Here is a 13,944-nt window from a genome sequence, read left to right as displayed (position 1 = left end):
TTTTTTCAACAACCTACTTCAAACAGAACTAAAATTGGATATATAGTTTATAAAATATCGCATTTTTTCGTTTGGAATCAACAAAAGATTCTCTACATGTAGGAGCGTGTTAGGTGGCATCACGTAAGAATGGCTAGCTGGTTGTTTGCATGTAGGAGCGCCGCTCGCTGCGCACCGTGCGGCTCACCGCTTGCGCTCGCGTGTCGGGTGCACTCGCTTCACTGCATTCTGTGCAGCAAATGCACCCGATCGCAAGCGGCGAGCGAGAGACGTACTGGCTCGGACCAGATTCCACACGTACCGCACAGCAGCTGGTCCTTGCATTAACAAACTCCACGTTCGTGCATGCAAAAAATAGATGGAGGCAACCAACTATGTGATGCCACATCACAGGTTAACCCACCAACCAGGAAGCATGCATGCAGAGAATCTTTTCTTAATTCGAAACAAAAAAAATATGATATCTCATAAACAACAGATCCGATTTTAAATCCGTTTGAACTAGGTTGTTGGAAAAAATGTGCTTAACAAAACGAGATCCATGAAGGCTATATTTGACAAAGTTTTTTTTAAAAGTATGTAGTTGCATCTGTGTTATAGCGTGAGTTGCAAGCACAACTATAACATAATTGCATCTTGGTTGCACCCTAAGTAGCACTACTTGCAACTAGTTATAACCTGGTATAACCCAGTTACTTCTAGTTGCAATTAGTCACTATTCTGTTGCAACACAATTACTACACTAATTGCAACCACATACGCTTGCAACTCCTACTAAATAGTGAGCAGATGCAACCAGATATAATTGCAACTTGACGTGATTATAGTGAGCAGATGCAAATAATACACCGAGTTATAACTAGTTGCAACTCGGGAGTAGACAAAGTTGCAATCGCTAGTACACAGATATGCAACTCGTTTAAAAGATAAAAAAAATATACACATATTAGATCTAGTTTTGCTAAGCATATTTTTTTGAGTACAACACAACAAACGGTATGTCAATCAGGGTTACGGTTTTGGAGAAAAAATGTTCCAAAAATTCGAACCAACCAAAGATTCCATGCATGCATGCTGACTGTTTTTTGTTACACGTGGCTAACCTAGTTGTTTTCTTGTTGGTATTAGATTCATTGGTCTGGATCATCACCATTGCCATGGCAATCAGAGCGCCCTGGCGTACAAAGTCAACGATGTCTAATGTAAGAGGCTCCAGCAAGGAGATGGCTTCACTCAATCCTGTTCAAGCATAGGAGATTCCAACAACTAGAGCTGCACCATAATGGACATGACGATTGTATGATTCTGACGGCAGGGACACGATTCTGGGTGTCTGCCCAGGCTCGTTGCATTCATGTTGGGTAGTCAGTTGCGACTGCTCTAGACGGGTGGTTGCATCATCGTTTGTATACTAGTTGCAACTCATCTCTTGAACCGATTACAACTTCCGTCGTACACAAATTGCAACCTTGGTGATAGGCCAGTTGCATTCCAGTTGGGTAGGCCAGTTACAACTGCCCTGGACGGCTGGTTGCAGCTCCGTTTCTATACCAGTTCCAACTCAGTCTGTTAGCCAATTGCAACTTTAGTCGTACATAAATTGCAACTCTAGTGGTAGACCAGTTGCTACTCGTGTGGTAGGCCAATTGCATTCCGTGCAATGAGTGCACAGACCCTCTCTAACCCTGCGGTCCACATGCCAGCGCACGCCCGTAGGACCCTCCCCACATTTTCCTGCCAAACATGTGCCCGCGCATGCAAAATTAAATGGACACAACCAACCACGTGATGCCACCTCACAGGTCAACCCACCCACTAGGAAGTATGCATGGATGGAATCTTTTCTTAATTCGATTCGAAAAAATGTGATATCTCCTAAACCACTGATCTGTTTTTGAATTGGTTTGAAGTAGATTCTCCGAAAAAATGTGCTTAACAAAATAAGATCCATGAAGGCTTTATTTGTTAAAAAAAATTAAAGTATGTAATTGCAACTAAGTTGTACAATGAGTTGCAAGCACGTCTGCAACACAATTGCAACTTGGTTGTAGCCTATTTAGTAGAAACATTTTCAATGAACTCATGTACAGTAAACAAGCAAGCAAGCAGGTAGAAGAAACATTTGCAATGAACTGTCTCAGGTTGGCTCAGCAGCTCACGTTCCTTCATTCCTTGTGCACCGGACGACGCTGGCACAAAATTGCTTGTAAAGCTGCTTGCTCATAGGCAGATGTTTGGGTTGGCTGTGGGTGTGCTCAGAAGAAAATTTGCCGCAGAGAGCAAGGAAAGTGTGTCAATGGTAGTTCTATTTCCACTCGACAAAGCATTGAGCCATCCTCAGGGACTTCACGTACAAATGATGTATAGGGTGAGAGAAAGAGAAAGAAAGAACTTCACTCAAAGGAAAAAAAAAGAAAAAGAAAAAAAAACTAAAACAGTCAGGCACGCACACACGGGAGTTGCTTGCAGCAAATAACACTACTAGGAATGCATGCGGTGAGTCTCAGCAGGCAGGCCAGGCATCACATGCATCTGCATTGAGATGCAACTTCTTGTATACCAATTGCAACTCCGTTTGTATACCAGTTGCTACATAGTTGCAACCTAGTTGCTATATAGTTGCAATCAGTAACATACAGAGATGCAACTTCTTGTAAAAATAATAAAATATATTAATATTGGATCTAGTTTTGTTAAGCATATTTTTTGAGTAAGATGCAACAAACGATTTGTTAATCGGGGTTACGGTCTAGGAGAAAATTTATTTCAAAGAATCGAACTCACAAAATATTTCATCCATGCATGCATGCTGGCTGCTAGTTGTATTTGTTGCACGTGGCTAACCATGAATGGTGAGAAGTAGCAAATTAGCTATTGGTTGTCTAGGATGCATGCATACTGGTTAGTTCGCTCTGACTCGCTTATAGGCCTAGGTGCATTCTGTACAGAGCCGGTTACTATATAGTTGTACATATAACCCGTTACTACACAGTTGCAACCCAATTGCTACTCTGGTTACCATCAGATATGATACCAACTCTGAATTGCAACTGAATCCGATTATGAAGATCAGATGCAAAAGGTACACAAAGTTATAACTAGTTGCAACACGGTATTATACAGAGTTGCAATCAGTAATACATAGAGATGCAACCCGTGTAAAAATAATTAAATATATCCATATTGGGTCTAGTTTTGTTAAGCATATTTTTTTGAGTAAAATGCAACAAACGGATTGTTAATCGGGGTTATGGTTTAAGAAAAAAATATTTTAAAGAATCTAACCCACAAAAGATTATATCCATGCATGCATGCAGTCTAATGGAATTTATATGCAACGTGGCTATGCATAGTAGGTGAATGATACAAATTAATTATGACGCACGCACAACATGTTTCGCTGAGTGTTCGAATAGATTCGGCGCACCAACAGCCTGGGTGCATTCTACGTATAGGATGCACGCTGACATTTGTTTATATGAATAAAAGATATCTCGATTCTTTCCCGTTTTTCTGCCTCAGATCTCCTCGTGGAGATGTTGATCCTTGTTGGTTTTCCATACTTGCAAATAAGCTACCATTTCGGATCACACAGCACAGCAACAGGTGAGGTGAGGCCGGAGGGTGCCTTTTGCATGAGTGGAGCTTGGTCCAAGACTCAGCCCAGCCATCCAAACACTCGCAAGGTGCATCCACGGCGCTAGGTCGGTCCGGTTTCTCTCAACCAATCACGCCCTAGTTTTTGACTCCCAAATGAAGTACTACATAAACATACTGCAAGTCTGTAACAAATATGCTTGGTAATGTTAATCCTCACCTTAGCTCTGATCCTGCAGCACGTCAAGGATGCATGCACTGTACAAGTCATGCATGTTTACTTCTGCCTTTTTCACTGTTAAGCTGACTCAGCTGTCCAGCCAATAACGGCCATCGATCCTTCCATCCATGCATGGAGTAGATGGAACGTTCAAGGAAATGCAGAGGCAGCTTCCGCGGCCCCGACCGTGTGTGCCTAGCTAGGATGCCACAACAAATGATAAGCAGCCTGTTCGGCTGGGGCTGAAATGATCGTATACGATCGTAAATTATTACTGCTGGCTGGTTTGGTGTGAGAGAAAAATACTGTTCTGACTGAAAATTTACGATCGTTTACGCCAAGCGAACAGGCTGAAGGACAGGGACTTAGCTGCGCTGCTCTACAATCTGAAAGCGATGACTTGCATGTGTTGTCTGCGCATTACTGTCTGGTGTCTGCCACAAGCCAATGGTAAAGCTGACAAAGGGGTGGGCAGGGGAAAGCGACCAAGGCGCCGAGGGAGACGGACTGACGGTATAAGCCCACGCTAAAGCTGAACGGGCCGGGCCATAAAGTCAGGCTGGGAAGATACGCACGGGTACAAACGGAATTGGGCCGTATATAGTAGCGCCATAATTAGCCGAATCCACGCAGAATAGTTTTATTTCTCAAGCAGAAGACATGTGCGTATTACATATGATGGAGTAGTACCATATTACATATGATCGAAATACTAGACACCACTCTACCTTAACATACACCACACTACCTTAAGTTGCAGGGCAATGCAAGCACAAATAAAAGCGACCTAGCTAGCTAGTTACCTTGCTACTTGTCCTTGTTCTTGCTCGATCGCGTATTGTACCTTTTCCTGGTTCTGGGCACACCTGCTGTTTCCACGCTTCCCTTTTCCACAATAAACGATGCACTACTGTGTCGAGAGCCCAAACCTATACTGTACTCCCTCAGCTCTTGCTGACGTGAGAAACAGTTTATTGCATTTGATTTTATTGTCTCGGCCACTTCCTGTACGCTGACATCATTTATACGCTTCGCATTCTTAACATCGTCTCCGATCCTCTCTACTGCATAAATGTACTTATTGTTTGTAACCCTCCCGCTTTCAATAAGGTACTTTATAACCCTCCCGCTTTCAATAAGGTACTTTATAACCCTCCCGCTTTCAATAAGGTACTTTATACACTTCTCAACATCGTCTCCGATACTCTCTACTGCATAAGTGTAATTACTGGTTTTAACCATCTGCCGCCTTTCCCATAAATCAATAAAGTACTCTATCCACCTCATCAAATCATAAATAAATAAAGAATGGGGACCGAAGATAATTCTCACTCGCAGAGGTGGCTTCCAACCTCTGCCCACCTCATCAAATGAGCTACGCGTGCTGGACTCTAGTGCTGGTATATAGCAGTCAAAAACCCAATAAATAACTTGCTCTGGGAATATGTCCGATAACTCTGAGGAGACGTTGTTGTTAGCACAAAGTCCGTGCCTACTTCCTTTGCAACATGCTGGGTCTGGGCGAGCAATTTGTGTCTGCTTGATAAAAAACTCTTCACAGCGCACCAACGGAGGCCCATAGAATTGTTCAGCGTCTTGTGAATTAGTAGATAGCAGGGTGAGTTCTCCCGTTGCACATTCAGCCGCAAGTTTGAATTCAGCTGTCAATAATTGCAAGCCTTGAATAGCAACCCCAACTATGTCTGTGCTTTCTGATAGTCGTAGGGACAACGTCAGAAGAAAACATTTCTCTATCATTGTGCTATCCATGTAAGAGTATGCTAGCTGTGCCTCTACTCCACGCTCATCAGAATACATGGGAAATATGAAGAAACTTCGTCGCAGGTTATTTCCCTGCTCCAAATAATACCGGAGAGTTTTACCTTCAAGGAGATGCCTGACAATAGGGTTGCAAAAGGTGTTGTGATGAAGTGAACACCCAGACTCCACGTCCCTCACAAACTTGTCTGCAAAATCTGCATACAATTCAAATCTTCGAACATCATCCGTGCTCAAGCCAGCAAAAGATGATGTGGTGAGCATGTTCTTGGCACTGATAACCCATAGCTTGCGCTTCTTCACCCCGTGCGCATCCTGCGGTTCCTGTCCTGCAGGCACCGCCTGCTGCTGCTTGTGCTTGTCGAGCAGTTCCGTTGCCTCGACGTAGGCAGACTTGATCTGCTTCCTGCGGCAAATCAATGAGAGGTGCCTGATGCGCAGCTCCTGGGCCCTCTCAAGTGCAAACTCCAGCTGGCTGGCGGCCATCTCCAGCCTCTCCATCAAGTGGCCTTGGGATGCCTTCTCCTCGCGCTTGCCCAACGCAAAGGAGACGCCTCTGCTCACGGTCTCCTGAACAAGGGCTGAACACACCATCTCCGCCATGAAGTCGCTGTGGGGATGGGGATTCCACCAACCTGCTGATGAATACATGCATCTTGGGTTAGTTAGTTTCGTACTTTAGTTTTTGACTCCCACAAGCAAGTCTGTAACAAATGCTTGGGTTATAACTGATGCATGCGTGGAATACATATATGCTTAATGTTAATCCTTACCTTAGCTCTGATCCTCTAGATCTTGCAGTTCGCACCAACAGATGGAATGAAGGGGATCGGAGTGGGATATATCAGGAACAGATCAAACAAGAGGTGCACACACTGCTGCTGTAGTGTTTCTTAGTATAGCTGAGTCGGCGAGCTGTCACTGCCTATCGCTATGTGTCTATATATAGAGAGGGAGGAGAGATGAGAAGCAAAATTGTACAGTAGTGTGAACCTGCAGAAACATGTCCTGCTGGAAAAGTAAAGGGAGCGCTGAGGATGCTTAACTTCCTTCTCCTTGCAGTATACAATAATCATGCATTATTAGTTGTAAGTACGTGTGTGGTCCAAAACAATGGACCTTCTCTGCACCTTCAGAAAGCATGCAATGACTTGCAAGTCTTCTTTGGTCTAAGTAGTCGCCTCACCATGCATTATATTAGTTGTAAGTACGTGCGTGATCCGCACATGCATGCAGGATTGCAATTTGGACTACTTTTGGTATGCGGTGTCCTGTGTCCACATCGACGTCCTTCCACACCTTATCCAAAAATAACGCCACATAGAAATACTGCTCTGATTTGTATATGATGGTTGCTCCGTGGTATATATGCTGGGAAAGATTACTATCAGAGGTTAATGCATCAACTCAAAATGATTTGAAAAACTTCCACACGTTTTCACTCCAGATTTGTACCAGTCCCACCTTTCAATACCTGTGTTAAGTTCATCGAATGGGGCAAGCTAGCTTCATTTATAGATGTACAAGTGGAGGTTGCCTGGTTAGAGGTCCGTGGCTTCGAGATATGTACGTGCAGTGTATAGGAAGCTGCTGCGTAAATTCTGAATGCAAGGACTTGCAAAAGCTTGTGTGGTTCTTGGCAGTAAACAATTACAGATGGGATTAGCTTTCCCATTGCGAGGATACAATATGACTTGCGTCAGCTTGTAATATTGCATTACAGGTCATTTTAGCTATACGTCACATAGTCTTTGCCTGGTTTCTGTCTCAACTTCGTGATGTAACCACATTATTAAAATGCAATTCATTGTTATCCCATACGATGCTCATTGTAACAGGCTACGCACTACTAAAAAAGGCTTCACTTCCGTGGCTGCCACTGCTGCCGGTTGGCGTGTCGCGTGCACTGCCTGTTGTACTGTTTTGCTTGTCACTTAACAAAATGAACCGTGGTCTTTACTCTTTAATTAGCTACTACTAGTATCAGTTGGAGAGCTTATCACACTTATCAACCACTCCGCTAGCTCACTGTCATCAGCGGCCGGTCGGCAATATACTACAGCTATAAAACGGTTTACATCCTTCTCAATGACTTGCCTTGCGTAGGAATGACAATATAGCAGAAGCTTCATCTTGCTTTCCATGAACCTGCGTTATTTGTCTGATTGTCTGTTCACTTCCGTCATTATTGGAGTGTTTTATCTTATCGAGCCCTTTTACAGTGGTTGGGGGTACTTCTTGGTTCCTCTTGGTTCCTAAGCAAGTTATTAGCTCTAATTAATTTCAAAAGTGGAAGGTTAGTATTGTAATTGCGTGTCCCCATCCCCCGCAACCCAGCAGCCCACGCATAGCCTCCCCCCTCCCCGGCAACCCATCGCCCCTGAACCCACAGCGGAAGGACGCGACACTGGCCGCCGCCGCCTCGCCCTTGCACTAGCCCTAGCCAGCGCCACCTCGCCCTCGCCCTCGCCCTCGCCATCGCACGGCGCTGCCGCCGCCGGCTGGCCCTCGCCATCCCGCGGCGCCCTAACCTCCACGCGGAAGGACGCATCTCACCGCCGCGTCACCCTCGCCCCCACTCGTCGCTTGCACCGGGCCCGTCGCTCCTCCCTCCTCCCCGGCGCCCCCGCCTGGTGTGTGCGGTCCCTGGGGACCCTGTGCCCACGCCTAGCGCGCAGGGGAACCCGTGCCCCCGCCTGCGCTGTCGTCGCAGCTTCCAAGGAGATGTGCTTAGCCCCCGCCGGTGGTCCCGTGCCCTCCGTCGACAGTGCTCGCCACTGGTTCCGTTCGAGCTCCAATCGTAGAAGGCCAAGGTTCCCCTCCTATGCACTTGTTTTGCATTTGATTTATCTCATATATTCAACTCAGGAACGCAGCAATGCATTTGTGCAGTTCCCTAATTGTAACACAGCTGAAAAATATTAAGAATGGGCTCACATAATTATTTTTCACTGTTTCCGGTGTATGATCCAGGCACTTAATATAACAATGTTTTGTCAATGTAGACTTGATGCTCGCCTAGCTAGCGCATTAGAGTGTATGCTTTTTTTAGTGATCCCCGAGATGATCTCACACGTTTTTGATGGTCTGGGCTGGTACCTTTAGCTTTGTAATGGAATTTCTTGTACCTTTAGGTGTTACTGCATAGCGATATGATGCTAACTTTCACACATCTTTACCAAAAGCATGGTCAGTTACAAAAATGACAAAAATAGATGGCTAGTCAAAGTTGGCACATTAAGCAAGATCCTTAATATCTTTCCTGTTATCTTTCATCCATATTATCTAGTGTTTGTAATAAATTATTGAAGAGTACGCTCTCACATAACTCCTACATTAGGGATGTTATCAACCTTCTGTATTTCTGTGCTGCTGAAATAAACGAAATCAGTACTATTGCTTATTCAGTTGTGTTTTGCTTTAGGGTAGAAGCCAAGATACTAATAAATTTCTATCTTGTTGGGTTGGACGGCTGCTTGTAAAAGCAGCAGTTGTTGGCTGTGAGCACAGTGAGTCTGTGAGAGAAAGAGCAGCTGCAGCCACTGCAAGAATGAACTACCGAACAGCCTAGAATGTGACAATGCCAATCTGGAAAATGCTAGCTGCCAAAACTGCTTGTTAGGTGTATCTTGCATGGATTAGCAGAAATCAGCCTAGAATGTGACAGATTAGCAACTTTCTGTCAATCGTGTAGGTACCTAATGAAAATTACAGTAATTCCAAAGTAGGTTGATTGTTCTGTTCGTGGAAATTTACCATTTTTAGAGGTAGATACATTTCAGTTCACACTGCTAGAGCTAGGAGGGTCTAATTTGTTCCGTGGAATTTTAATTTGTTTAATGTTGTTGATGGATACAGGAGGAAATGCCAGATCTTGAGTCTTTGCTGGAGTACAAAGAAATTGTTAGGAAGATGTTTGCTAATGAAGAAGAAGGATTTCAGTTCTATAACAACTACGGTTTTGAGAAAGGATTTAGTGTGAGGAGAAGCTATTGTGAGTGGGACAATGGCCACAATGAGATGACTTTTCGGAAGTTCGTTTGCAGCCATCAAGGTTTCCATGAAGAGAAGCAGCTGAAGAGGGCGATTAAGAAGCGGAAGCCGTGGAATATTACAGGTGTTGGATGCCTTGCTAAATTTGTGATTGCACGAGATCAGATCACAGGGCAGTGGTATGTGAAGGATTTCATCGATGAACACAACCATCCGATGGCGCCAGCAGAGCTTACTTGTCTGCTGCGTTCACATAGAAGAATCAGCGCTGAGCAGAAAGCTGAGATTGTGGAGATGGAGAGTTCTGGGATCCACAAACACAAGATAATGGATATTTTAGAAATGCAGTATGGTGGGTATGATAAGGTTGGGTGTACAACAAGGGACTTGTATAATTTCTGCCATCGCTATAAGGCGGAGACAATTGCTGTCGGTGACGCTCAAACAGTCATCAGTTACCTGACGGAACTTCAGCGCAGAGATCCTGATTTGTTTTTCAAGTACATGGTTGATGGGGAAGGACACCTGAAGGGACTATTCTGGTGTGATAGTCAATGTCTGCTTGATTATGAAGCATTTGGTGATGTCGTTGTATTTGATAGCACCTACAAAACTAATCGGTACATCCTACCCCTTATTCCTTTTGTTGGGGTGAATCACCATCGAAGCACAGTTATTTTTGGATGTGGAATTATTTCTCATGAGAATATTGAGTCTTGTGTGGTTGGTAAGTACATTTTTCGAGGCCATGATTCAAAAGCATCCGGTCTCTGTGATCACTGATGGAGACCTTGCTATGTAGAGAGCAATCATGCTGGTGTGGCCGAATTCATCGCATAGGCTCTGCATATGGCATATTGAGCAGAACATTGTGCGTAATCTTAAGGATGATGTTGTCAAGGATGAATTCATGAGTTTCCTTTATGATTGTTGGTCCATAGAAGAGACTGAGAGAAAATTGTTTGTCCATAGAAGAGACTGAGAGAAAATGGTAGGAATTTTTGGATAAGCATAAGGTTACAAATAAGGAGTCATGGTTGTATCAGATGTATGATATGAGGGAAATCTGGTGTGCTTCATATCATGCTGGTAAGTGCTACTTAGGACTGAGGAGCAACCAACGGAGTGAGAGCCTAAACTCTAGGCTCCATATGCGTCTAGATCGTAAAATGACACTGCTTGACATGGTAAAGCACGTGGAGCACTGCTTGACATGTGCTTGATATATGATTTGCCAATGATGAGTTTGTTGTTGCCTATTGTTTATAGGTACGCTGGTGAACAACTTATGATTTTCCATCATCTTTGCAAATTGACATGTTGCTATTTTGCACAGCTGAAAACTGATAGCTTAATTCGTAGTGCCTGCCTGATGTTTGGATATATATAGAGATGTGCTTTGTAGTAGCCTATATTATGTCGTGGCGACATGGTGAGGTAGCAGTTTCTCATTTGTTAGATCTGCAATTTTGGAGTGGTAGTTGTGCTGTTTGTGTAGTGGAGATTTGCAGTAGAGGTTTCCTGATCTCTCAGTAGAATTTGTGGCTGCATTATCTTAAATTTAAAGTAAAATTTGAGCTGTTCAGACAGTTCAGTACTTTGGTGCAATTGCTATGAATTCCTCTGCTGCTTGTATTGGTTGCTGTCTGAAAAAAAAATACCATGAACACTGATGGGCTCCATTTTGGTTGAGTTGTATCTGAAATCCTCATAATTATTATATGTTTACAGAAGTTTGAATTGCTTTGATTCCATTTTGGTTGAGTTGTGGGATTTACTTTATTTGATTTTATCTTAACTCACCACCATAGATGATAAATGAGATGAATGCTTCATTTTAAATTACTTGTTACATAGAGAACATTGTAAGCTTGATTCATCATTCATATATTCACCCCGTTCGCTTGTTGGTTTCAGCCGGACTTATTCAACCAGCCAACAGTGTTTTTCTCTCACAACAAACCAGCACCAGCCAACCCAAACCAGCCCAGAAACCAACCAGCGAACACGCCGATTGAATTCCAAATTGATTCTTGTTGTCTGATGGCTTGCACGCACCAATCTTATGCTTTATCCTGATTGTATAATTGAAAAAATGGAAGTTTTTTCTCGATTGCACAATGACTGACTGACTAGCATATTGTAGCCTTGGAATGATTGAGAAGGCAAGGACGCACTTCACACTGTCTGGAAGTGTAAACCAGTCCGATCCTGTTGAGTGGCAGAAGCTGCATGAGGTGGAAATCCATCAAGGGAGATGCATGGATGCAAGGAAAATTGGAGATTGGAAGAGTACACTCAGGGAAGCCGATGCAGCCATTGCCATTGGAGCGGACTCCTCTCCATTGGTAACCCTTCATTTGAAAATATGTTGTCTTTTCCTGGTAATCGAGTCATTCACAAGGGAACCGTACTTTGCACTGCAGCTTCTTGCCTTGAGGTCGGAAGCACTGCTTCGGTTGCACAAATTAGAGGAAGCTGATTCGACTATTGCAAGCATATTGAAATTGGATAATGCATCATTGCCTTCAATGCCAACCAAAGTCTCAGGCATGTCAGCTGATTCTTATGTCCATATTGTCCAAGCCCAGGTCAACATGGCATTTGGAAGGTACAAATACCGAGCCTTGAGAATCATGATCTGTTGCCTTCTTTCCTTGGTTCTAGTGACACAATGACTGAAACCTGTTTCTACAGGTTTGATTCAGCTGTTGCATTGGCTGAGAAGGCTAAGCTTATTGATCGTGTGAACTCAGAGGTTGAACTGATCCTAGTTGCCATTGTAGAGAGGGACAGGATAGATGAATCGTGTTATTGGTATGGTATGTAGAGAGACAAAAGAGGGAGGTGGCTGGTGTGGTTCATGTCATTTGCATATAGTATATGCCTTTCTGGTGGTCTGTGGCGCTGATACATACACTATGTGAAAAACATTTTATAGCAACGAGGCTTTTTTTATGGACGGCTGGCATTGGAGCCGCCCCTACAGTAGAGTGCTCGGGCTCCAGCACAGCAGTCGCCCCTACAAATGGCACAGTAGGGGTGGCTGGTAATACGAGCTGTAACACCCCAAAATTTGCCTCTCTTGGAAATAGGATTAAAATGATTTATTTGTGAATTTTTGTGCTCATAAAATATAGGAAAATAAATTTTTTAATTAAATTAAAATTCATCATAAGGTTTAGCAACACGTTTGTGCATACATGCCGGTGCATTTGTTTCTTTGAACTGTGTGGATTTGATTCAAATTGAACACATTCAAAATGTGTTTAGTAAGTCGTTTATCTGTCTCTGGCTCGTCTCTGTCTTTGCCTACAATAATCAAATTCTTGCTTTCTCGACCCTAATCTTTTCGTTTGGAGTTTTTCAAGATCATTTTCTTCCGCTGAAAATCCCTCATTTGTGTTCAGCGTCCATCAACATATCTCTACAAACTTCTCGTGAAATTTTCTATTTTTTTCTGGTTTTTTTAATACAAGAAATTATCGCGGAAATAATTAATTCTAATCCTAAACTATCTGATCTCAAAATCCTTTGGCTCTTTCTCAAATCGGTCTCCTGCTGATACTGGAGTCCTCGCACTTTTGCTTTGACGTGGTGGCACAATCTGAAGATGCAAGCAACTAGGCCATATCCTTTATTCTTATAGCAGATAGACGTCAGCCTGATGCTAGCTTTTGTTCTGTTGCTACCAAAGAGGAACCGAACTATGGCCCCGTTTAGATCCAAAAAATTTTGGATTTTGGCTCACTGTAGCATTTCGTTTGTATTTGGTAATTAGTGTCTAATTATGGACTAATTAGGTTCAAAAGTTTCGTCTCGCGATTTCTCGACCAACTGTGTAATTAGTTTTTTTTTCGTCTACATTTAGTACTCCATGCATGTGCCGCAAGATTCGATGTGACAGTTACTATGCAAAATTTTTTGGCAACTGAACGGGGCCTATACACTACTACAGAATGGACCTGTTGTCCCAGGCGGTAACAGCCTTTAGTCCCGGTTACCGCGCCGGGACAACGATCCCGGGACTAAAGGTGGAACCTTCAGTCCCGGGTCATCGAGCCGGGATTAAAGAGGGACCATTAGTCCCGGTTGGTAACACCAACCGGGACTAAAGGCCCTCCAGCCGAGCGAACCTGGCGCACCCTTTAGTCCCGGTTGGGGTTACCAACCGGGACTAATGGTTCACCCTTTAGTCCCGGTTGGTAACCCCAACCGGGACTAACGGTTCCTTTTCTTTTTCTTTTTCTTTTTTGTTTAATTTGTTTTCAGTTCAGTTACACGTATGTAACACCCCAGGTGTTTGTCACTAGTTAAGCAATAGGTTTAAACTTAACCATGGCATGTCGAGTGGT

General features: G+C 43.6%; 1 protein-coding gene and 1 pseudogene across 3 annotated transcripts; one reads left to right on the top strand and one right to left on the bottom strand.

Annotated features, from left to right (window-relative positions):
• Nucleotides 1-4,472: 4,472 nt before the first annotated feature.
• On the bottom strand, nt 4,473-6,505 carry LOC136544863 (uncharacterized). 3 transcript variants are annotated; one of them, XM_066536926.1, is made up of 2 exons: nt 6,370-6,505; nt 4,473-6,234 (listed from the first exon to the last, which is right to left on the bottom strand). In XM_066536926.1, exon 2 carries the CDS (start codon nt 6,197-6,199, stop codon nt 4,625-4,627), a length of 1,575 nt encoding a protein of 524 aa, XP_066393023.1. In that variant the 5' UTR covers nt 6,200-6,234; nt 6,370-6,505; the 3' UTR covers nt 4,473-4,624. The 3 variants fall into 3 exon arrangements, with proteins under 3 accessions (XP_066393023.1, XP_066393024.1, XP_066393026.1); XM_066536927.1 differs by having other exon boundaries at nt 4,473-6,231; nt 6,370-6,478; XM_066536929.1 differs by lacking the exon at nt 6,370-6,505 and having other exon boundaries at nt 4,473-5,478; nt 5,701-6,354.
• A 2,955-nt stretch (nt 6,506-9,460) lies between these two features.
• On the top strand, nt 9,461-10,812 carry LOC136543048 (protein FAR1-RELATED SEQUENCE 5-like; annotated as a pseudogene).
• Nucleotides 10,813-13,944: the final 3,132 nt, after the last annotated feature.

Source organism: Miscanthus floridulus, chromosome 3 (genome assembly GCF_019320115.1).
Source record: "Miscanthus floridulus cultivar M001 chromosome 3, ASM1932011v1, whole genome shotgun sequence".
Taxonomy (NCBI): Eukaryota; Viridiplantae; Streptophyta; class Magnoliopsida; order Poales; family Poaceae; genus Miscanthus; species Miscanthus floridulus.
The sequence above is the reverse complement of the archived record's forward strand: the minus strand, read 5'-3'. Positions and strand labels throughout refer to the sequence as shown.

What these genes read in the sequence shown, in the direction of transcription:
- LOC136544863 (XM_066536926.1), bottom strand. Translation starts at nt 6,199, where the DNA reads ATGGCGGAGATGGTGTGTTCAGCCCTTGTTCAGGAGACCGTGAGCAGA.